The sequence below is a fragment of the Borostomias antarcticus genome (genome assembly GCF_949987555.1).
Source record: "Borostomias antarcticus genome assembly, chromosome: 15".
Taxonomy (NCBI): Eukaryota; Metazoa; Chordata; class Actinopteri; order Stomiiformes; family Stomiidae; genus Borostomias; species Borostomias antarcticus.
This window is the reverse complement of record NC_140248.1, coordinates 8,215,859-8,241,694: the sequence shown is the minus strand read 5'-3', so window position 1 is coordinate 8,241,694 and position 25,836 is coordinate 8,215,859. Positions and strand designations below refer to the sequence as shown.

The following is a 25,836-nucleotide window of genomic DNA, read 5'->3' as shown; positions in this document are numbered from 1 at the left end:
CAGATACTGTACTCAGGACCTTGTTAGCTAGCTGGGGCGTTCTATTTATAGATCTGAGGAGAGTGCTGCCGTGTCATCTGGCAGGGGAAACACACTGAAGGCAGAATACACTGATCATCGTCCTCGACAGGTGATAGCTCGTCAGTAGGTCTACCTATACTATACCACACCAACTGGTATAGCAACTATGGGTTTAATGGTGCGTTCGTTTATTACTGGGAGGTGGCAAATTGCGACTTGCTACTAGGAGTGATTAAATAAAACGCTGCATGAACTCGCACTTCCTCGTCGCAAATTCGGATATGTTTCTCAGCCCCCAGTTGCCGGCTGACGTCAATATCATATCATATCATTCGCTATAGCTCGAATGCACACAGGTCGGAGGTAGGTATTTTGCCACTTGCGACTTGCCATCTCCGACCACAAACGAACGCACCATTACACTTCTCTTTTCCCAGAGGCTCCTTCAGAGATGTTGATATGTGTATCATGAATTGAAGAAGTGGAGTCTCATTAATTTGCAAGAGTGCAAACAAACCCTCAAAAGTAACTTCCTGTGCACTTTAAGGTTATGGCTAATGGGCCTAATCCAATTTCCTTGAGCTTTTATCTGATCTCCTTCCAAGATGTTGGAAGAGGAAGGAGCAAGGTTGCATTTTCAAAGCTTGATGAACTCAAAGCATTAGCTCACCTCAGCACATCCTGAGCAATAGCTTCAAATCAGTTCATCTCAAATCAGTTAGGCTACTGTCTATCACTGAATATTTGCAATAATAAAAACGGAAAAGATAAGGCAACCCTAAATTAATTTAAGACAAACTATGGATTTGAATCTCATCTGGATAGCAAAAATATAGATAAAGCAGCTTACCATATCGACCATCTTTGTGTCAGAGCATGGGGAGGACGAGCACGTTTCTGACCCAGGGGACTGGGGGTCCCAGCCCGCATGTGGCGGGCTCTGTGGGGGGCAGCCCTCCGGGGAGCTGCTCTGACAGGTGTCCCCTGCTGGTGGAGAGGCACAGGGGGCAGCTGCCGAAAGGTCCCCCTCCGAGGGCGACTCCTGCTGCTCCCTCCTGCTCTTCTTCTTGGGCGGTGGGGATGAGGCGCTCTTGGCACTGTGCGACGGAGACTCGAAGCACCCCGGGGGAGGCCGGCGGGAGTCGGGGAGGTCCGGGCTGGGGCTGAGGGTGGGGTGGGCGTAGCTCTTTGACCCGCGGCCGGGCGACCCGACGCTCTGATCCCCCTCCCCCGGCCGTCCGTGGGCCTCTAGCAGGTGGCGCAGGAAGAGGCCTTTCTCCAGCTCCAGCTCCTGCCGGATTCCCTGCAGGAACACGGCGTGCTCCCCGTCCGCCTCCTCATGCAGCCTCAGCAGCAGACTCTCCAGCTTGCGATAGGTCGCTCCATTGGCCAGGCAACCGGGCTCTCCGCCCGCGGTGGTCTTTCCCCGTCTCTCTCGCCCGCCGCCGTGGCTCGGGCCGCCTCTGGCGTTTACCTCTCCGGCCAGACAGCGCTGTAGTTCCCTGGCCTGCCTGCGGGCGGCCTCGCGTTCCCTCTCCAGCCCCGTGCCCAGGGCCCTCAGCTCCTCACTTTTACAGCGCAGCAGGCGGCGCACCTCTCCGGCCTGCTCCCGGCTCAGCTCCTCGCGGAGCCCGGCCAGCTCCAGGGCCTTCTGGCGCTCGTGCCTGGCCGTCAGCTCCCTCAGGGCGCGCCGCTGCTCAAGCTCCGCCTCCTCCCGCAGGCGCCGCAGCTCCAAGGAGAAGCGCCGGAGGGCCTGCTGGTTGCGGCTCTTCTCGGCCCCCAGAGCCGCGCGCAGCCACTCCAGCTCTCGCCCGGGGTCGGTCCGGCCGGCGCGTGGCCCCTTGGACGTCAGGGGCAAGGCATTAGCCCTTTCTGTTCCCATGGTGACACGCTCACGGCAAGCCGGGCGGTGGGGGGGAGGGGGGGGGGGGCTGCTCAGCTCTGAGGGGGGGAGTGCATGCAGCTGGACCGAAGACAGAACTGTCATGGGGATCATGCAGGAGGCTGAGATGGGGTGGTGAGGAGTTATCAAGCATGCAGCATGCACTATGGAAAGACCACTGAAAATGGGACATGGAATGGAATGTCAGATCGGATCCGTTTTTCTAAATGCTAAAACATCAGTCTCAGTACTTTGGACAGTAAAATAAGATAAGATTCAGCCTAAAAACTGCATGCTGACAAATAAATGCAAATGCAGTACAAATTACAAGATAGGATAGGTTATGTTGCCACTGCATGACTGATGACTTGTACGTGGCCAGGTGCATTCATGCAGTTTTTATACAAACAAAAACTGTCTGTGTCTAAAGTGAACAGACTGTAAGAAACGGTGGGGTGTAGTCTCTGGAATGTATACGGTCTTTGTTTGTTGTTGTTGTTATTGTTTCTTACTGTAAAATATTCATCGTTTTCACATTTTTGTATATAAAGCTGTGTGTGACTTTGTCAAGGAACCTGTTTTAATACATGTTCAAAAAAAACTGCTCGTCGAAGAGAGGAGCTATTTTGACTCATCAGACAGCTGACAGCCTTCAGTAGGACGCTGTCCATCATCCACACTCACTGGGACATTGCTGGCGTAACATTATTTACATTTAAATGGCAGTCATGTGTAACACTGAGAGGCTCATCATTATAAGCGCTCAGCTAATGTAGCCTAGCTAATTTAGCGAGCTTACAGTGGCCGCAGTTGGCTGAACAAGGTTCTTCTCATAAGAGTAGCCCACCCAATGCTTTAGCAGTACACGTGGATGACTGTCAATGCTCCAGGTAAACAATGGCTTGCTAGCTAGCTAACTAGCTTGCTAGCTAAATAAACCAAAAGCGCAGAAACAGATGGGAAAACAAACTCACCTCTCAACTTAGCTCTAACGGGACCGCTCCTTTTAATTTATTTTATTCTGCAACTTATCTGCAAGTTATGGCTAATACTAGCCAGCATAAAACTGGTCGTTGTGCATTGCCACTAGTTAAGTTATCCGAGCCACCCCAAGACGGCTTCGGACAAAATCAGCATTATCGGCATCAAAGCACCAGTTGCTTCGGCTAGCGGTCCGCAGGGATCCTGGTGAGGTCGCCTCAGTGGACCGATGGGATTTACTGGGAGCGGAGTGACCACTAGCGGCCATTGCATGCAAGTACATGGGTTAGGATGCAACAGGGAGGCAGGAAGGCAGAGAGGCCCATCTGAAACAGCCTACAGTACATGGGTTAGGATGCAACAGGGACGCAGGAAGGCAGAGAGGCCCATCTGAAACAGCCTACAGTACATGGGTTAGGATGCAACAGGGACGCAGGAAGGCAGAGAGGCCCATCTGAAACAGCCTACAGTACATGGGTTAGGATGCAACAGGGACGCAGGAAGGCAGAGAGGCCCATCTGAAACAGCCTACAGTACATGTAGCTAGAGTGATGTAACCAAAGATGGATAAATCTCTACTTTATTGATCCCCGTGAATTGCATCGTCACAGCAAAGTGGCCTATACATAGGACAAACAAAGAACCACACAATCAAGAATAGTAAGTAGGGTAATGATTCAAGTAAGAATACAATCTGGATTACAAGAAGTCCAATGTTACAAAATAAATTTACAAAAAGTTTAGTTACAAAAGGGGCTATAGGCCTACATACAGCCTATTCATATGGTACAAGAAAGCACAAGTAGGCTACGGCCTACAGGGTCAAGACAAGTCTTAAAGTAGGCTATTTATTCACAGTCTGTCCAGGAGGTGAAAGAAATGTCATCATCTGTAACAAATTAAAAACGAATGAGACATTCATGAATAACATAAAATAATACAAACATAATACATTTCCTAATGTCATAATATGTCAGATGTTTCTGATGATGAATTACATTTTTGCCCAGTCAGTACGTCAGAGAAAAGGCCCCCTTTGGGTCACTGTGTTTTAACAAAGGAGACAACCACTGTTTTGACTTCTCAAAGCCATCTATACATTTCCTTCTCTGTAGTGTCACATATCTCAATGTACTGTACACAATAAAGTAATGCCCTCTTTATTATCCTCCTTTCTCTACAATTCCCTCATAGGCCATAATGTTGAATTGATTTCTCACAATGGCTTCACACCCTTCCTTTTCGCATCATGTGAGGAGACTGTCAATGTCCCATTCCCCTGACCAATAGCAAGAAAGAGAACTTATCAAGCATTGTTTGCATTGCTATTATTGTCTTGCCTTGTTGTGTTTTTCCATGTGTCTTGAACCCATAGGATTTATTATAAAAGTTGAATGTGAGCGTGGGAGAGGTAATATTTCATAGTTTACATTTTCATAATTGAGAGGCAGGTCTACACTAGTCTGTACACCATACCCTGATGTCTTCAACTCTCTGAGGAGTGCTGGGAAAAGGTTACCCCAGCCATCCCCTCCTGGTCTGACTTGGCCTCCATCGTTCGGACCGATACTGTACGCTATAGCTGTCTGAGCCTTCTCTCACAAGACAATTAAGTGAGTCATCTTCATACCTAAAATATTATACATATATATATATATATATAGATATATATAGATATATATAGATATATATTACATCAGACCCATATGTTATAATATATATATATATATAATATTATTATAACATATGGGTCTGATGCATGGTAGCCTACTATTACAAATTAATTTGAATTCAATTCAGTTTTTCATTTTAGAAGCCGGAACATATAACATGATACCTGGGAATGTAGAGACCTTTCATAAAATACTTCCTGGGATTTCATTGTCCAGCAGTAGCAGAGATATTGAAAGGCATAAATCCCCTGAGGTATGTTACATATCTCTTCAATAACATGCTGCCAAATCCACCAGGGGAGTTTGTGCATCCTACTTTATCACAGGGGGCTGGAGGAGTTTACGTTCGGCAGGAGCTGGGCGAATTCAATCGCCTACTATTTGATACAGTTATTCAACCTAGCAACCTATATTGCCCATGTGACTTTGTGATGCTAGCCAGTGAATAATTATTTAATACAGCAATTCACCCTATTCAACATGTGCCCAACATGTGCATAGTGTGTGTGTGTGTATGTGTGTGTGTGTATGTGTGTGTGTGTGTGTGTGTCTTTGTTATCAGGGTGTCCTTGGGCCGCTCCCCTTTTCATTCCCATCTCTCCCTGTTCACGTGTGGCTGACTCTTGGCAAGAAAAAACACAGATGAGAGAGAGAGAGAGAGAGAGAGAGAGAGAGAGAGTAGGAGAGAAAGAGAGAGGGGGAGATATGACAAATCCATGTGCCTCTTTTGACTCTTTTAAGTCTGTATAGTGGTAATGCTTCAGGAATCAAAGTGGACCCAAACAATGATGGTCTTTTAACGTCTTATTACACTGTGCACAGTGGAGAGACCCTGACTCTAGCCTAGCTACAAAGACAGCTCTCCAAAGACTCAAGGTCCGTTGCTCTCCTTTACACCCATAGCATCCAAAACAAGCTCGCAGGAGAAGAATGTTCCCTCCTCTCTACCCTCTCACCACCAACCCCATATATGAGACCAGTAGGACATAGCCATAATATGATCTTTTGGATTAAATCTTCTAGACAGTGCTTAAATGAGACAATTTAGGAGAATCTCTCCATGCCAGAGAATCAAGTACACCTAAATAGCTAAGAGAACAATTACTAATGAAGTCACAATGGAATACTAAGTAGGCAACCCCAGACTTGTGGTGGTTTAACGCCCCTACCTACGACGTTAGTGTGACAAAGGCATTGAACAAAGTTGTTGAGTGAATCCACCGGTACAGATACCTCCTGTCAGAGCTTAGAATGAGCTTCCTTTCACTGGCGACAAATGACCAGAGGCAGATACAGTGTTTGGTTAACAGTGAAGAGGAAACTCTTCATATCCTCCACTCAAGTCTCTATTTTTCCCATTGTGTACTTTCTCAATATGATTGTCCTCCAGCATTCACTTGAGAGTGAGATTCCAAGTGAAAGTATATCATATGAAACACCTCACTATTTTCCTGAACATTTTGTATAAACAACCTTGGGGTTAAACTGACTTTCAAAGCCATACACAAATACGCAAAAGAGCAAGAAGTGTTGGTGTAGAAGCCATTTTCACTATGTGCACGTTGAGTGCACAGCATACCATTAGTGAGTGGAATAGGCCTACCTACAAGTATGTTTGTTTTAACTGCTGTTTCTTTTACACCAAGAGGAAACCATGTGTAGGCCTAAAGAAAGTGTGAGAAAGGCACAACATTGGGTATCCAATACTTCCTATCAGCAAAACTCTAACCATTTACTGTAACTACACATAGGCCTACGTATTAATCCACTGTACTGCACTGCTCTGAATAAGAATAAAGGAGTTCTAATGTGTGTCATCAGTAAAGGATACAGGATACAGAATACATGCGTATCATCATGACCCACATTCACATTTTGTTTGACAAAGGTGACAGGATGTCACCCCGTCAGTATTTGTGTCATGTTCATGTCCAAGGAACGTATAACGTTTCAGTACAAAGATTGATTAACCCCTAACCCATTTTGTGGCACTGTGACATAAGGCACCATGACATAACACTTTGTCATGTATCTCTGCAGTCAAAATCCGCTGTCGGTAGAAATGCTGGTCATATTGTACTGTCCTGTACAAAGCCACAACAGGGGCCTACTAACTCATCCATACAGTATAAGAGATAGATAGATAGATAGATAGATAGATAGATAGATATAAATTAAGAAAGAAAGAAAGAAAGAAAGAAAGAAAGAAAGAAAGAAAGAAAGAAAGAAAGAAAGAAAGAAAGAAAGAAAGAAAGAAAGAAAGAAAGAAGGAAGCCTTTGAGTCTGAGTTATGTAAAATAGGACAATCCCTGTGTGGACAAGTATTACAGTGTATCCGGAAAGTACTACAGTACATTACACTACACTTCAGTTTCCACATTTTGTTTTGTTACAGCAATTCTAAAATTGATTATTTTTTTCAAAAATCTTAATACAATGCCCCATAATGACAAAGTGAAAAATGATTTGTAGGCATGTTTGCAAATGTATTAAAATAAAAATAAAAAATTAAAGCTGCTACGCAGCGATGAGGCGGGCGCAGGCAATTTCTGACAAATTTAGGAGCAATAAGCGAGAGAATAGGAGGACAACAAGAAAGTTGAGATTCCAATGTTCATTTTGTACATTCGTATCGTATCGTAAAACATTTGTAAAACATTTTGATGCATTGTAAGCTCGATTTTGATAATTCAAGAATCTGGTCAATGAGTTTGTGAATTACAGTCTGAAGATCAAGTGTAGCAAGTTTGGTGTTAATTGATTGAAAAATGTGGGATGAGATATGTTTATAAATTTTTACAGGTTTTGTTTGCTTTTCTTCATAATTGAACATTAACTTCAGCAGCTGTGTACTCAGTCAGTTGCCAATCAATCGATTTAGTCATTGTAATCCTCGGCGGGGGTTGGGTAGGGTTGCCAACAGCGATGTCTCCGATTCGTGGAGCTTGCGTTGGATTGTGGGTAACGTAGTTTTCTCTGTATGAAGTGTTGGTTTCAGAGGACAGAATTAAACATATTTTTAAAAATTAAATTTTTGAGATAAAATTCTGAAAAAAATCACACTACATCTTGGATATGTGGCCAATGTTGTCACTCTTTATGAGGATGATCAGACATTGATTTGGCGAGAATTAATAGGAACTGTATACAGAACTGTTAACAGTAAAACTTCTTGATGTGCTGTGGGCTCAATTTTTCATATTTCAAAAATATTTGAGGATTGTTTGGTAAGGACAGTCTGAAGATACAGTATATCAATTTTTGTGTCAATTGAACAAAAAATGTGGGAGGCTATAGGTTTGATAGGTTTTACAGTTTATGAAGAAATCAGAGTGATGGACTTCAAAAGTCCTGCAAGGTCAGAGCTTATGAAAGTTTTGGCTCACTTGGGACTACATTCACGTGGTGGTTTTACAGTGATAGCACCTATGGCTGATTTGTTATGATTTTTTAAAGTTTTAAACTTTAGACTGTTGCTGTAGCGCCACCTTCAGGTTTATTGACGTACAATGCAGGTTGAGGACTTTGGGTATAGTACTGGAGCTATGTGCAAATATTGGTGATTTTTTGTCCACGGGAAGTTAGACTTCAGTGGAAGATGGAGAATAATAATAATATATGCAAATACAATAGGGTTCCGGCAGCTACGCTGCCTCGCCCCTAATAAAACAACCAAAAACCCGATGGTCACTCTGACAGAGCACCAGCGTTCCTCTGTGGAGATGGGAGAACCCTCCAGAAGGACAATCATCTCTGCAGCACTCCACCAATCAGGCCTTTATGATACAGTGACCAGATGGAAGCCTCTCCTCAGTAAAAGACACATGACAGCCCGCTTGGAGTTTGCCAAAAGGCAACTTAAGAACTCTCAGATCATGATAAACAAAATCTCTGTTCTGCTGAAGCCAAGATTGAACTCTTTGGCCTAAATGTGTCACGTCTATGGGAAACCAGGCACCGCTCATCACCTGGTGGCAGCATCAGGATGTAGGGATGTTTTTCTATGGCAGGAACTAGGAAACTAGTGAGGATAGAGGGAAAGACGAATGGAGCAACAGAGAAATCCTTGATGAAAACCTGCTTCAACAAATTCCGTTAAGCGTTTCTTGAGATAGTGTTCTTCAGGCCAAAAACACATTTTGTGAGGTAACAGTGACCTTGAATTTTGACCTTTGACCACCAAAATCTAATCAGTTCTTCATTCAGTCCAACTGGAACACATTCTGTCAAGCCATTCCTGATATATCGTGTTTACTAGGCAAAAAACGCCTTTTGGGAGGTCAGTGTCTCTTGACCTTTGACCCTGATGACTTTCGTTGTCTTTTGTCATTGTCCTTATTTAGCTCTGCGTTGGGTTTTGATGACAATAAAAGACGGCCCCCAATCTCACAGAATACCACACAGTCCAGTGTCTCCTTTTCTCAGGTGTATTCCAAATGAATCTCTCCAACACGGGCAATGGCATGGTCTAATGCACAGATGACCTGTCTGTATGCTGTCTGGACCCAAATCAAAGTATTGGTCTCGTTGCAACGTTCTTATGTGGTTTGAGTGTCCCCCCTCCCTCGTCTCTTCTCCGATAAGACTGTCTTTCTGGTCTCTTCTGTGGCCTTGTTTTGGTCAAGTTAACCTACGCCGCCTCGGCGCCCAGGCCTTTATCTGTAACCACAACAATGAGAGGGACACCGTTTCTTACCGAAAACCCAAGCCGACAGCCATACTCAGAGGTGAATCATCATAATTAGGAAATAGCTAACAGGATCATATTAAAAGGCATTTCTCTGAAAATCAACCATATTCAACAACTCCCACGATCTAAACAGTTCGTCCTTGAGTGCCAATGAACAGTTGTACCAAAGGGGAAGAAATTCCGTCACGGCGTTCCCCAGATTTGCATTCACAAAAATCAGACGGACGGACGGACGGACGGACGTAGCCTACGGACAACCCGAAACCATAATGCCTCCGGCCAGGCTATCGCCTGGCGGAGGCATAACAACAAACGAGGAACACTGGAAATGCACTGGAAATGCACTGGAAATGCACTGGAAATGCACTGGAAATGCGTGAACGCGCACCCGAATTAGCATAGGAAGCCCCGCAGCTATAACCGCCCCGGCGGCTCCATATCAGGACATGCCACCACTGGCACACACGCTCCGAAACGAGTGAGAAAAGTTTGAAGGATAAGCTGGTGATCATGTCAAAGCGTAAATCCAAATCTGATGGGGGGCCGGGCAAAACAAGAAAAAACTTGAGCAGTGCTGAAGTGGAGGTACTGCTGGAGGAGGTCAACAATAGACGGGCGGTCATATTCAGTAGCCTAGTGTCAGCAGTGGCTAGCAACACAAAAGATGGCATCTAGTCTAATATCAGCTTAGCTGTCTGGCCCAAAATCAAAGCATCTGAGCTCGAGCACGGTTCTTATGGTTCGGGGGGGTTCCACCCTCCCCCCCCCCCCCTTCCACGATCAGACTGGTCTGGTCTCTCCCGTGGCTTATGGCCTTGTCGAGATAACCGGCCGATGGTTCGGCGCCCAGGTCTCTATCTCTAACAACAACAATTGCTGGTGTCCACAGAATGTACCAACCATGGAATTTCACCCTTATCTCATAAGTCTATGGAAGGGAGACACAGTTTCTTACAGAAAACTCGAGCAGACAGCCACACTCAGGGGTCAACATCATAATTAGAAACAGCTAACAGGATCAGGTTAAACAGACATTTCTCTGAAAAAACAGCCATTTTCATCAACCCCCTCCCAACACACTCTGCTACCTCGAGACGAGTGATTCCTCCACCACTCTGAGACCCCTGCAGTCGATCGACACGGTCACTGTTCTTTTGTGTCCTGGCCCGCAGTGGTGAAATGAGCTACCCACTGATGTCAAGACAGCAGGGTTGCTGCCCATCTTTTGCTGCAGGTTCAAAACTCACCTCTTCAAGAAGTACTACCAGGATCCTCTCTCTTAAGCACCTATTATATTTACCTGCGCCCCAGCAACAACGCTTGTTTGTATGTTGTACGAAACATGGCCAGCCATTCACCTCCATTCGTTTTTGGACCAGGATTACATAAAAACTACCAGACCGATTTTCATGAAACACAGTGGAGGGGTGTAGCACGGGCCAGCTTAGAACCCATTCAATTTTGGAGCGGATTCAAATCACGGGGCGGGTCCACGAGACGGCCAAATAATGGCCAGCCTTTAATAAGACTCAGGAGTGAAATTTTCCCCCCATTCATTGTCAATGGGGGAATTGAAATGCTCTCTCTTTCTGGTCGTTGCTAAAAGTCTAGCAGCCGTGTTCTAAATGACCAAAAGTTTCTATGGAGTTTTTGGGCAGCCCGGACAGAGGTAAGTCATTACATCTGTGAGCTTTCACAAAAACTCTGGTTATAATCTTTCTCCTCGAAAAATGGGAATAAACACTATTTTAAGCAGAACATGAAGGTGCCACTTTAAGGTAGTCTTTACAGACCATCCTGATCTTGCAAGCTCACATTCTGTTTCACTCAGAAGACCAGTCTAGAAAAGCTCTATAGAGATCAGTTTGGGCCCAGTTGAAAAATGATCGCGCCAATCAACGTTCTCTGACGGTGGATTCCGGTGTGACGACAGTTAGGAACAGTTGAAGTTAGCATGATAGACGGTGAAAGACAGATGGTTCATCCAATCACCTGCCAAGTATTTTTAAAAGTGCCTGCCCTTTTCCAAACAGTTTCCAACAGAGAGTTCCCAGATGGTTGTGCGAAGCAAACAATCTGGCGTGTCAGGTTAACTTTAAACTGGGGGACGGGGGCATTCTGAAGCATTCTTCAGCTCATTCACTCTCACGGATGGAGGTACATGAAGCAAACAGCTAATAGTGAGGGAGACGAGTGCCTGTATGTGTCCAACGACATGCGAAACCAACCCTCCCACACATGCTGTGCATGTGACAGCAGTCTGAACAGAGAGAAGAATAGTCTCCTCCACCACTTTCACTGTGGCTTGATCTGCTCTGCTGGGACACTAGTTTGGAGAGGGGAGTCAGGGGACAGTGATTTAAAACACTAACAGAGTTTTACCATCCTACCATCTTACACCTTACCATCCCACATAACGGGTCTGAGATGGGAAGGATTGTGAGGAAAGAGGAATGGGATACAGTAATTGTTGTACTACTGTGTTGGCAACATGACAGAACTGTGAAATGGTTAGAAGCCTTTTGATAAGATTGTGGGTTGTGTCACATGTGGGGCAAGCAACCATGCTTGAGGGGCAACATACAAGTTATCCCCAGCTGACATTACATTACAGACATAGCAGACACTTTTATCCAAAGCCAATTACAATAATTGCATTTAAGGTACAGGTAGGTAGTCAGTGTATCAGTGTACTATTACTCACCAGAACTCAGTGAGTGCATCTCCTTTCTAAACAAGTGACTAAGAGCATAATCTAGTGCTGAGGCCAAAGTTTAAGAGTAGCAAAATATTAATACAAATGATGCTTAAGAAGGAGGATCCTGGTAGTACTATTAGCTACTGAGTTGTGTAAGAGTGAGAAATATGCTTGTTGGGTCAGGGTGGGGTAGCACGTACTGTAAGCCAATACTGGACTAGGTAACACTAACTATTGGTCTGCCAGCTTCTACCTTGTGTGCCATTTAAAAAATGACTGACTTATGTTCTCTAGAATGCTGCCATTAAATAATTTATTCAAGGCATTTCCCACTTCTTCACTTCCAAACATCGTCAACTGTCATCTAAAGTATATAGTGAGGCTATGATTATTCTGTAATATCCCTCCAGTCCATCTTTTCTCACTTTCTGTGCCCTCATATTCAGGATGTTGTATCATCTTCCAGATTGCAGCTGCAGCACACAATCAAGCCAGTTTCTGTTTCCTGACATCTTTTGTTTGTCCCATCTTTTTTTCTCACTTTTTTTTTTCCACAACCCACTTCCTGGCAGCCAGAGCTGTTTGTGAAGAACAGGTAGGAGAGAAAGGCCCCGGCCCCTTGTGCTGTGGCCTTGTTTTCTCTTTCTCACCACTCTTGGAGAGAGACACAGCTGCACTCAGGGACTCGACAGAGCCCCCCCCCCCAGCCCATGCACTGTGAGAGACAAGCAGTGGGAGAGGGGATTTTCGTTGCGTTGGATACTGACATTGGATATAGTTTGAACAATGAACAGTGTCACATTTTGAAATATTGTAGCTAGTGGTTGTGGCAGTCGTGTGATGTGTGCAATATCTGAGCTACATAGTTTGGATAGTCTAGATAGTCCAGAGCTCCAATCCTTGGGGTTTAGCAGCTTAGCCTTGTGAAACAGAATGTTTGTGTTTTTACTCATGCCGTGATTCGAGTGACACAGGAGGCATGAGCCCTTTATTGACCCCTACTGTAATGATGGGCCTGAGTAACCAGCACGTTTCTCTTCGGCTCAGGAACAATGTTTTTTTTTCAAGGCAATTGCTGTTAGCCCACTGCAATGTTCAGAGCGCAGGACTGGGGACCTTCTCTTTCAAGAGATCATAATATTGGTGGCCATATTGGCTGTGGCTTGTACTGAACAGTATGTCCAGCATTTCTACTGACAGTGGTTATTGACTGCAGTGATACTGTACACTTTAGAGCAGATACTGTATAGTGTATTGGATTAATTGGTTAGATATTGATTTGATAATTTGCCATGATTTCCCCATTTTTGGTGATGAAATACTGAAGCTGGGATTCACATTTGGAACCTGTCTGAATATGCAGTAGGTTGAAGCACACCCAGTTCGCAGAGTATTGACCTCCCACACGCACGCACGCACACACACACACACACACACACACACACACACACACACACACACACACACACACACACACACACACACACACACACACACACACACACACACACACACACACACACACACACACAGAAACCCTCTCTCCATTTCAGTATTCCTATTCAGTACCAGCCAGGTCTATTTCAGAGAATTCATGTGAAAATGCAGTGTGCCTGTGTTACTAACTGTGTTTCAGAGTTCCGTCTTTTTCACAGCACCATACTTTGTTGTGCAACAAATAAAAAGTGTCTTTCTATCAAAGAAAACATGTTATCATCACAGTGTTTCACAATAACACCGTGTAACAGTGGGAGGGAGGGTTGACCACTAGACACACACACACACAGTCAGACACACAGACACACACACCTACTGTGTCCACTGTGTCTGGAAATAGCCCTGGATGTGGCACTGTGTGTGTTTGTGTGGTCATGTGTGATTGTGTTCTGTGTAGCCTGTGTGTGTCTGAGGAACAGTCTCATCAAGTGTTATGAAAGGCCTACCACTGAGTCTCTGTTGGACATGAGGGAACACACACACACACACACACACACACACACACACACACACACACACACACACACACACACACACACACACACACAGTGCCACATCCAGCGCTGTTTCTCTCTCCCCCATGCATCTCTCCCCTGTGACTGTACACTCCTTCAGAGGAGCCGAGCCGCACCTTCTGTGAGTGCTGGCTGAAACAGGAGCCGCCCGGGTACCTGTGAAGGGTTGGCTTTCAACCGGCCCTTTTTTTCTGCTGCTTCTTTTACACATAGGCAGATACAGGGCGTCAGGATATTAACATACAATGCTTTTGTCTTTATTGTTTTACGTAACCCTTGTCACTGAAGCCAGGTACTTATAGTCCGGAAGGTTAAGGAGATGAAAGACTTGGTACACACACACATGCAGGGACGGATGATTTTTTCTCCCTCTATTTCCATACAAAAAGTTCCTATGTTTTTTATGCAAGTTTGGGAACTGTCCTGTGAGTTACCTGCTATTTGAAATCCAAGGACAATTAGAGTTTTTAAGCTATTTTTGGAGGAAATCTATTTCTTTTTTATTGATTTTATTTCCTGAGCGGGAGAGATCAACTTTATTCCAGGTATGTTTATTATCATTGAAACCTGTTTTGAAAGTTATTTTTGTTTTTGCTTTGAATTTCCTATTTTTTTGAAAATGATAAAATACCTTTCTAAGCCAACAAGCTGGATATTTTTGTGTGTATCTTATAGATTTTTATCAAACAGATATAAGATCATAGAACTTGAAGTATGCAAAACTTGAAGTATGCAAAATAATCTTGTAATCCAAACATTACAACACAATGTCACAATAACAACTCAAGACATCCTTACATGGCATTAGGATGACTGTTTGCAAGATCAGAATTGTTCTTTTCAGATTGTGATTTTACATTTGCCTCCTCTGTTTGATCCCTTTTAGTGGGGAAATAAGAAAATGGGCAGAAAAATAATTATTTACTTACAATTATTGAATAATTGTTAATCATGGTAAATGATAAGGACCAGATAGACATGTTTCCAGATTCTGAATCAGAATTTAAAGGGCTGAAACATCCTCCCTTTTTAGAGTGTTATTCTCCAAGTAATCTCGGACATTAAGGGGTATTTTTGTGGGGCCCGAAATCTTTCAGCTAATTCTCAGCGCAGGGTAGAGAGGAGGGAGGGGAAGCGCAGCTGACACAAAAGGCAACATTATTCCCTGGCGGATCTGCGCTACTTCCCGCTATGAATGGCGTATTGAAAAACATAACATTGGGGACTAGATTATTTTTCATCCCTCATAACTGAACCATTTGTCCCGGAGTTTCGAGCAGTTTTGTTAGCACGGTGTGCAAATGGGACAGCCATGGTGCAGCGCTGCTCAGCTGGCGTTAAAATCCCCTGCTCCTAATTGGACCTACAATGACCCTTCTGATGGCCTCTGCCCCCCCACCCCCGATCTCCACCCAGAAACTCTCTGCAGCCAGCGACCTTCAACACCTGTAGCAAAACAGGACTGCCGCTGGAAACACAGCAGCCAGAGTTGCTGCTGATAGGAGTGGTGGTGGCAGAGGACACTTGGCCTCACTGACTACATCCATTATTCACTGCCTTACATCTCACCATGTACTGCCTAGGCGTGTGTACACACCTGTAGATATACCTGGAGGGACAAGCTGACCCCTCTAGCCTGCCGGCCCCCCTCCTGTCTCCCAGGAGACGAGAGGCGCCCCTCCAGTGTCATCGGGTGCCTAAGCGTTTCGGAGAGTTCCAGTGACAGATTGCAGGAAGCAGCGTTTATTCCTGACGATGGGGACCACAGACAGCAGAAATGTCTTTTTGTGCCCCCGAGGTTCGGAATGTCCACTATCTCCAGGGGCCAATATCATATTCTCCCCTCATCATCCCCACACTAATACACATTCCTGGGTAAGGTCAGGGGGGCTTCTAGTGGAGCACAAAGACAAACAACCCAAATCCTGTGTGGTCAGGTACAGGGGCAGAACAATGATGCTTAGGCGATTTACTCTTAAGCTGTGTAATATTGAGATGCTCTATGACTCTTTCGTTTTTGTCATCCTCTTTATGTTACCCAACCACCACTAAATGGTCACTATAACAACTCCAGAGAATAAGTGTAAGCTATTTTTAGTTTTCAGTGTTTACTACAGTAATAAAAAGTGCTGATTTTCTTTTACTTTCGAATCATGCATCTGTGCATAATTTTCTTACAGACCACTAGTTCTCATTTTACAAATTGGATGCTAACCAGACTGGCTCTGAATATTCTATCCCCAACAGTCCCCTGTGAGCCTGTCTGTTTATACAGTAGGACAGACAAAGTCTAGTCTCCAATTCCACCAGGGTGAGGCATGGCAGCCATTTTGTGCCAGTGTGCTCACCGCAGGCCCCAACACTGTCTGTGCCCAGTTTTTTAGCGGCCCCGTGCTCAGGCCCCAGGAAATGGGCCAGCTTCACGCTTCAGCTGGTCATGGTGCACTCTGGGAGCTGGGCCTGACCCAATGAATGTGTCTGAGCCTAACACACAGACGCAGCATGGCTTCCCCACACCTCTGCCTCACAATCAGCACCACGCACCACCAGTTTCAGCCCAGGGCATCACATTCTCTGGACACGATTTCTCCTCTAACCTCCTGACTTCATAATCCTGTCAATACTGGCTGACTTTAAGTGATTTGGCTGCAGGGTTTGTCGTTGTCATTACTGTTGTCGTTTTTTGTTTTGTTCTTTTTTTAAAGGCAATCTGTCAATAAGAGAAAACAATCCAATACTATGTTTGGAGTACTCTGAACAGGGACATTAAAGTGCTGTTATTGGTGATAGTCCTAGTGTAGTGGAGGGTATCAGACTTTGCAGTTGAGGACCATTTTAACAGCAGGGGAGAGAGACATAAAACCAAGTAAGGGAAAAAGGGACAGATAATTGAATGACAGACTCTACTTTGTAACACTACTTTATATGTGTAAGTGTATAATGTGTATGTGTGTGTATGTGTGTGTGTGTGTGTGCGCATGTTTCAGGCGTCTAGGCGGATCCCCAGTCAGAGCAGACAGCCATGCGTATAGCGGAGCGTGTGTGCAGGCGCTGGAACCCAGTCGTCTGCCTCCTATTGTCCCTCCTGGGTTCCCTGCTCCTGCTGGTCCTCGCTACGCTGCTGCAGTTCGGTGAGTGTGTGTGTGTGTGTGTGTGTGGGGGGGGGGGGGGGGGGGGGGTACAGAGGGGGTTTAAGGGTTTCTCAAGGAGCTCTTCCACCCAGATGTTGACTAAAGAAACAAGGTGCTCTTGTAGCTATCATCCCAGAAACCTTGCCGTAGCAGACGGCAGCACAGTACAATGCTATCAAGTGATAGGGGACAACTGTAACTGAACAGTGATTTATGGAAACGGTTATAAATCTAGTGTGGATGTTGAGAGGGAAAATGGTGTGAATGAAGCACTTTATGGTACAGTGTTTTTTATTGGAAAGAGAATGTTCCCTTGATCGTTCCCTAGAGTGTTGAGAAAGTGACACATGAGATGAAGGTTTGTGTTATCAGTCACACGTGTATGAGGTCTGGTCAGAGAGAAATCAGGTGTGCCTGGGACAATACAGTCCCAGTAGATAAGCGGCTTTGTATCCAAACTCACTGTCTGCTTCCTGTTTACCTGTTCTGTTTTACTAAAAGTTGTTTTTTTTAAGAAAGAGAGAGGGAGTGAGTCCTCATTGATTCTAGTAGTTTGGGCATTATGGATCACCTCACTATAAATAGAACATGTTTACAGATTTCTGTGTCAGAAAAGACAGGTTTTTCTTTTGAGTTTGTTTATAGCTGACAATATTTTATCTTCATTTCAGGAGAAGTCAAAATGAACAAGCGATCCATTCCTGGTGAGTATATTCAAGCCGGTTTCCAGGCATCCTAGTATCCATTTTTGGAGCAAAAGCACAAAAATAGTTACTGACATGTAGTTTTAAACAGTACGTCTGTTTTGCTTATGAACACAGAGCAGGAAATAACCTCTGTACTATAATAAGCATGTGCACAGCTGAATGACCCATATACTGTATTTAACATTACTATATGTGTGGATTGTACTGTATGCCTTTGGTTTCTATTACCCAAACGTTCACGGAGAAGAATGGGAGAAGCCTGTGAATTGACCTAAATTGGGGGTGATGTTTACAAAATCCCCTTGGCTGTCTTTGTGAGGTGGTGAAATCCAACACTGTAGTCTCCAGGCTTTAACCCGTCCTCTTGACATGAATGTGTCCATCTTGGTATTCATGGACATTGAGGGCAACCTGTGCTCCAGGACAGCTTTCATATCCCAGGGTGAACTAATACCAGTTACCTGAGGGCAGGTTGTTTTTTATTTTATTGTTTTTTATAAAGGTCTCATAGGTTACCAAGGTCTCATTTGTGATGCTGCCCTGGTTACAAAGCATTCATACATGCATTTCAAAAACATAAACAATACAAAATCATCATACATCAATCAAAACAGACCTCCACTCCATATTCCTTTATCACATTTTTGGATTTGCCCACTGAGACAAAGACTGCCAATTTGAAAGTCTCCTGAAACTCATTCGATGCTCTAGGAGCACAATAAAAGAGTTTTTCCCAGCTCGGTGTTGACTCTAAGACCTCAAGAACCAACCGATCTCTAAACCTTGTCTGGTAATGACTAGAACATCATGTGATGAGGGATGTGTCAGGTAATTACAGTAGGTACTGTAGCTTTTGTAAGATGACTTTATAAACATACAGGAGCCAGTGCTGTGTTCTCCTAGTGACCAGGGAGGGCCAGCCCACCTGTCTGATACACATTACAATGGTGAGTTCTAAAATGATCACCAGTAATACGATTAGGTGCTGAATGATAAGACAGTGTCAAGCTACTTCAAGGTGGTAGGGGCAGTGTGAATATAGATAATGTCACCATAATCAAGTACTGACAGGAAAGTAGACTGTACTAAAAGCTTCCTATTATCACACGAGAAACATGATTTATTTCTATAAAGAATACAAGTTTCACACTCAGCTTTTTAGTTAGCTCATCAACATGCATTTTAAAAGATAGTAACACACACAAGCTTTTTAAGGAATATTTTATTTTATTAACATTTGCTAAAATAATGACATTCCTGAAGATTATATAAGTCCTTATTATTTACGTCAGTAAAGCAACATTTTCCCACTTGGAATCAACTGTTTTTTTTTTATTTGTATATTTTGATAGGCTGTCAAATGTTTGGATTTTGCTACTTTTTGTACATCGTTCACAAAACAAAAACTCAATAGTTCATGTGCCAAACCACTGTGCACATTTCTGTTGAGACTCCGTAGGTGGTGTGTAACATGGACTAAATGGGCTTCCTGTTAGGTTTCAAGCTGCGTCTAGAATTACAGGAAAATAGATATAGTAGATATAGAGTACTGTAACTATGGAGGGCCAAGAACCTCCTTTCAACAAATAATTTGACCGAATTCTCTCTCTCCCCTCGGTCTCTCTCTCCTCCCTCTCTTTCCAGCCAGTAGCATGAATTCATCAACGAACACAAATTCCCAAGGTAGGTATGTTCTGGGTCTCTGCCAGCTATCATCACTTCCACCACACCTCCTGCAACACACATGACCCAACAAAACAACTAGGTCTGAATTAGTGAGGAGGCAGGGGAAGAGAAGAGGGCAGCGGTGGTACGGTAGATGTATGGGGCATACTAAACAAGGTCACTTCCCCTTGCTCTCCATTTATCTAATCCCCTCAATTACTTATTTGCTATGGGCTCTTGCCCCCCCCCCCATCCCTCACAGTCCTAAGAATCATGTGGCCTATTTATTCTTATTTCGTTCCTTAAGTTGAAGAGGATTAAGACCTATTCCAAAAGGATTCGTGTCACTATTAAGTATCATTATATCAGAGCCATGCTAATCTGTCCCCCCCTATTTCATTCTCCAGACGGTAATACACACTACTATAATGTACTGTACCACAGACAGTAGCCCTTTTATGTGCCCCAGACTTAGATTTTTTCCCTATGTTCTGGCATAAGCAGAAAAAAAGAGATCCACAATTCCTCACTGGACAGAGAAGGATAGATTTGCTAGTGTTCTTCCCCCTCACAAAGAGTGCAACCACCAGTGTCTTCCCCCACCAGTGCGATTGGTGAACGGGCGGCACGGGTGTGAGGGTCGGGTAGAGGTGTGGTACAACGACACGTGGGGCACGGTGTGTGACGACAACTGGGACTTGGTGGACGCCACCGTGGTGTGCCGGCAGCTGGGCTGCGGCCTGGCCACGGCGGTGGGCAGCAGCTCTCAGTTTGGCCAGGGCATCGGGCCCATCCTGCTGGACAACGTGGACTGTAAGGGAGTGGAGACGGACTTGGGTCAGTGCGGGAGTCTGGGCTGGGGCATCCACAACTGCTACCACTACGAGGATGTGTCAGTCACATGCAGAGGTAAAGGCCATGTCACTCCCTACCCTGATCTTTACCCAACTGAACCCAAAGATGTTCATGTCACATCTCCACCCTCACTGGGAACGTTGAGTAAGTAACATTCAGTAAGAGAAACTTTCTGATTCTGGTCATTTCTCCTGCTTTGCCAGACCCATCAGTGTTGGACTCAGGAGGCCTCGGGGAGCCCACCACAACATCCCGGAGAAACTCAGGATTGAGTAAGTCATCCCTGTCCTCAAGTTAGAACTGTGTTCAGAGAATTGATTTGAGATGCTATATAGTGCGAAATAGTGGTGTACCAAACACAGGGCAAAGTGAAGTGACATTAACACTCCACAAATGGACTACAGGACAAAAGAGATGCCAATAGGAATCCATATCCCTGAATGATCCACCAGCTAAGAACTCTTGACAGGCAATCTGTTGTGCTCAGTAAGATGCTTTAAAGGGGGGGGGATAAATCAGCAGATCTGCAATGTCAGTTTTTCTCAGAGCACTCAATCAATTTGTGTCCCTAAAATAACTGTATCTCAAAGTCATTCCGTAAGCAGTCAAAAGGGTCCTCTGTGAATGTACGGTACAGTACTGCTGCTCAAAGGTTGTAGAACATTCCAGGTGTGCTTTATTGTTTGCTGGGTGAGCCTTTGTAGTCATCTCCCCTTCCCTTCTTGCTCGTACTCCCAAGTGGGTCATGAGACACCACACCTCGAAAAACTGACGTACGTATGGAAGGCAGTCACGAATACCACTGGGAATGAGTGGTGGAAGCATACATAGATGAATTCCTTAGGTTGGAGGACATTTCAGGAGGGGCTATTCAGAAGGACACATGAGAACATCTATTGTCTGTACTACTGGTGTTTTTCTTCAGCCCGAGCCATGGGATGACAACGTTTGTGTTCACTGGAACTCCTCTTAGCCTACCTGTTTTCACGGTCTCCCATGTCTACTATCCCAGCCTAACGTGAGGACCAACAGAAACCTGAATCAAGCCTACTTTCTTTTTCTCTTTAGACACAATGCACTTTGATTTGATAACTGAATCCGTATTAAACATCTGCAGACTAACTGAAGAACTTACTGTTTGTCAGAATCAAGGCGTTTAATTGAAGAGAGTATGAGAGTGTGTCTGATAAATCTTCCCTTCCGGTTGTAGGAGATGGTACACTCCGGCTGGTGGGTGGACCGGACCACTGCCAGGGACGGGTGGAGGTCTACTACCATGGCAACTGGGGGACAGTGTGTGATGATGACTGGGACCTGGAAGATGCCGAAGTGGTGTGTCAGCAGATCGGTTGTGGCCATGGCGAACGCATCACCACCAACGCCTATTTTGGCTACGGCACAGGGCTCATCCTACTGGACAATGTCAACTGCAATGGGAACGAGCATCTCCTGTCTAAATGCTACAGCCTGGGATGGGGCATCCACAACTGTGGCCATCATGAGGACGCTGGGGTCATCTGCTCTGGTGAGTGGCTACTCTGTTTCTCTCCGTCATAGACGCAGGAAACCAAAAACATACATACACAGATTTAATTCACGGAAAATGGGTATACAATGATCAACGTCTTAGCATTCCGTAGCACCCCCCCTCCCCACCCCACCCAAATCCACATTACATGTGATTAGGGAGCAGCTATTCACATCTAATATGGAGTTCTAAGACAATTTACACTCATATAAATGTGATTCAGTTATGCTAAATGTGCTCCATTTGTGTGTCTGCCCATAAGGATCCACCACGGTGGTGCCCCCCACAATCAACACTGGGTCCATACGCCCCGGGGATTTCTTCACGACTGAGACAACCGAAGGTATTACCATCCCAATCCGTTCTGTCTGAGAAAACAGTGATGTGGTACTATAGTAATTATGCCAGTTACCATAGAGCAGCATTGGAAGTGTGAGAACAGGCCAGGGAATAGAGGATCAGATCATCACGTGGCTGCTGCAGTACTGCCCTCAGGCCAACAGAGGGGGCTGTTATCACTAAATGTGTTATAAGGTTCTGTCTCTGTCCAGTTAATCAGAAGCAGCGCCACAGGAACATGGTGGTGAAACATTTAACTATCCAATACCATATACCTTTGTCTCCATCTCTGGACAACATTATCTAGACAGTAGGCTACAGTGAGTGTTTGTGCTCTTGTTGATCTACTTCACATTATGATATGGGAAGGCCTACTCACCTTTGGATTTTATCCTCTAGCTACAGATGCCACTGTACCAGTCACTACAGAAACTTCAACCATCACCACGACAGCCATGACAACCAGAGGTAATTACAGCTGCTGCGCAGCACTCCGAGTCGGGGCTGGAAGAGGAAAAGGAGGAGACGAATGACAAATACACAAGGGTCTCTGCCCAGACCCTAATTATTTAAAACTTCTTAAATGAAAAATATCTTTTAAATCATCCGTCTGAAATCCAAACAGTAATGCCTGAGTAAGCATTGGTGTGTTTATTCTGCATCACCAAGAGAAGGTCATGTTTTTGTCAAGCAAAGTGAGAAGCTGGTAGTTTAGCCTTTGCTTGGCCTTCTAATAAAACTTCTTAGGTTCTACAGTTCTCAAACTCAAATGACACAAGAGGCAATCAATTAATATTAATATTCAATTAATAGTCACATCCCAACTTCCACACTGTCTGTCCGTCTGTCTGTCAATCGATCTGCTCCAAAAGTGACAAACTGGCTGGGGTTTGGCATGTTTTTTTTTCTGGTCTTGCTAATTACAGATTGACAGGTGTGTTCAATTACAGGCATTACTGGAGTCAATTCGCAGGTTGTAGTCCTAGGGTCCTAGGGTAATTTGGGGCGGGGTTGCCAACAGCGACTTGTCTGATTGGTGGAGCTCGCTGTTACTATTGAATGAGATGCCGTTGTTGCACTATAGGGTTGTAGGCAGCTATTTTCTTCTTTATTTGAAAGCAATAGTTTCAGGGGACAGAATTTGAAATACTGTAAAAAATTCAGTTTTTGAGATAAATTCTGAAAAAGTTCACTACATCTACCATGTCATGAAAATGTCATGGAAACAATTTTTTTTCATGAACATTAGAAATGTATTAAGTGAGAATTTGCAGTATACAGCAATGATTACAGTAAAACATTTTGATGCACTGTGGGCTAAATTTTGTATATTTCAAGAATCTGTGTAGATAGATTGTGATCGATGCCTGTGTGTTGGCTCCCACAGCACCAGTTGGCTGACTGGCAGCTCCTGGTGTCTCTGGCAGTGACCGGCCAGCCTCATTCTCCTGACTGCTAGTTTCTCACTCACCCTTGGTGACCCCCCATACAGATGCTTGTTGGTAACATCCTCGCTCTTGTTGATGTTAAGTACTGCACACAGCATTCTGGTGTAGCACCCATCTAGGGGTTCAGCATTCACAGCCACATAGGAGAATGGACTCTGTCAGGGGAGGTTGGAGTTCCAAACACTGGCCATGCTGTTCAGGGCCCTCCACGCAAGCACCTGACTTCCCTTAGAGCAATGTCTCCTGTTGTTAGAGGTGGATGGTCCGGGAGAATGTTGTATTGTAGGTCATAACCTCGGTTTTCTTGGAATTTAGCCGAAGGCCAACCTTGGCACACTCTGTCTCCACTCTGCACAGGAGCTCTACGTGGTCAGAGAGCAGGCTGATGTCCTCTGCGTAGTCCAGGTCCGTTACGGCTACGGTGGGGTGTCGTCTCGACCTCCTAGGTGTTATACTGTTCTACTGGTGTTTTTTTCTGAAGGGGCAAATGAACAAATCCTACATCGTAGAGACAGAATGTATCGCAACAATATAGTTCTAGAATCTTCATTCACCCCTCTCTCTTTCGTTTCCCAGAGCTTCCCATGATCCGCGTGGTGAACGGGGGCAATGACACGTGCCAGGGCCGAGTGGAGGTCTTCCACGACAACCAGTGGGGGACAGTGTGCGACGATGACTGGGACATGCCCGACGCCCAGGTGGTTTGTAGGCAGTTAGGCTGTGGCCGGGCCAAATACGCCAAGACTCTGGCCTTCTTTGGTTACGGTTCGGGCCCGATCCTGCTAGACAACGTGGACTGCTCCGGTGGCGAGGAGGGCCTGACAGACTGCTTCCACCTGGGCTGGGGCCAGCACAACTGTGGCCACCACGAGGACGCCGGAGTCATCTGTGAATGTAAGACCGGGGCCTGTGCCACTGGCTAAACTGCTACAGGCAGCTATAATGTACATATGCATATATAAGGGCGTTTGTATGGGGCTGTAGACACGCACGCACGCACGCATGCACGCAGGCACGCACACACACACACACACACACACACACTTGACAAGTCAACGCCACACAAACATGCACTTGGATTCACACAAACCCTCTTTAGTCATCATCACATTCCAGGAGCTTGCTTGATCGTCTCGTTGAGAGGTCAGGGAAGAATTTTTATAGCTCACTTTTCTGGCCCCCGGGTGAAACTGTTTTTTTGCTTCCCTCTGGAATATGTAGGGGTGGGACATATGCCCACCCCCCCATTGCTCTCTGTAAGCGCATTGTGTTGCCTCTGTGTATGAAATGCACTATAGAAATAAAGTTTGATTTGATCACTCATATAGTCACCCCATAGTCACAATTTCCCCCGTCATCTCTGTCCTCCCTGCTGAGCAGTCTCCTTCGTGCATCAGTCAAGGCTGATCAGCATCGCCAGAATCCTGCAGGCCAAACTTTCATTATTTGAGGCAAAAAAAAGATGCACAGTCATGAATAAATAGTGACTTCCCCTCTTCTCTGACAGAACGATACTCTGAGTGCTCCTGAGTTCTGACCAGATCATTTTAGAGTGTAAGGATCATTTTAGAGTTTAGGGGCTATCAATGCACTCAAGCAAAGTGATATCCTCTAAGGACATACAGTATGCCCAGAAGATTGAGGTCTACCACTGTTACCCTCTGTCTTCCCACAGCCTTTGAAAACCTGGTTGTATCTGGACGCGATATTGACGTGACAATGAAGATGCCCACCACCAGGCCACCCAGCGAAGGTCAGTCTCACGCCTAAACACAAATACTGGGAAGACAAGCACACAACAGTCATGCATCCTATTCCATAGTGCGGAAGCCACTATGGTTAAGTGTGTGTGTGTGTGTGTGTGTCCTGTTTCCACTGTGTGTGTGTAGGGGTGGTGAGGCTGATAGGTGGGCAGCACCGCTGTGAGGGTCGGGTGGAGATGTTCTCAGAGGCGGAGTGGGGCACTGTGTGTGACGATGCCTGGGACCTCCCTGACGCCCAGGTGGTCTGTCGCCAGCTGGGCTGCGGGGAGGCGACGGCGGCCCGGGTGGAGGCCTACTTTGGGCCCGGCAGCGGCCCCATCCTGCTGGACAATCTCAAGTGCAGCGGTGCAGAGGGCTCGCTCAAGGAGTGCTCCCACATAACCCGGGAAGTGCACAACTGTGTCCACTCTGAGGACGCCGGTGTCACCTGCTCACTGTCGTGA

At 45.3% G+C, this 25,836-nt stretch overlaps 2 protein-coding genes across 2 annotated transcripts in view; one reads left to right on the top strand and one right to left on the bottom strand.

Annotated features, from left to right (window-relative positions):
* tspoap1 (TSPO associated protein 1) overlaps window positions 1–1,903 on the bottom strand; it is a gene marked incomplete at both ends in the record, with an annotated part of 65,074 nt that extends 63,171 nt beyond the window's left edge. The window contains one exon of the mRNA XM_084450184.1: window positions 872–1,903. Coding sequence (XP_084306310.1) covers window positions 872–1,903 — 1,032 coding nt within the window. The remainder of the gene's footprint in view (window positions 1–871) is intronic.
* Window positions 1,904–16,979: 15,076 nt separating this feature from the next.
* LOC311318752 (scavenger receptor cysteine-rich domain-containing group B protein) lies at window positions 16,980–25,836 on the top strand (the record flags this gene model as incomplete). Its single annotated transcript, XM_084450183.1, has 8 exons — window positions 16,980–17,088; window positions 20,037–20,369; window positions 20,519–20,587; window positions 21,526–21,840; window positions 22,106–22,186; window positions 24,207–24,524; window positions 25,306–25,383; window positions 25,520–25,836. The coding sequence occupies 8 exons, from the start codon at window positions 16,980–16,982 to the stop codon at window positions 25,834–25,836; spliced, it is 1,620 nt and encodes a 539-aa protein (XP_084306309.1).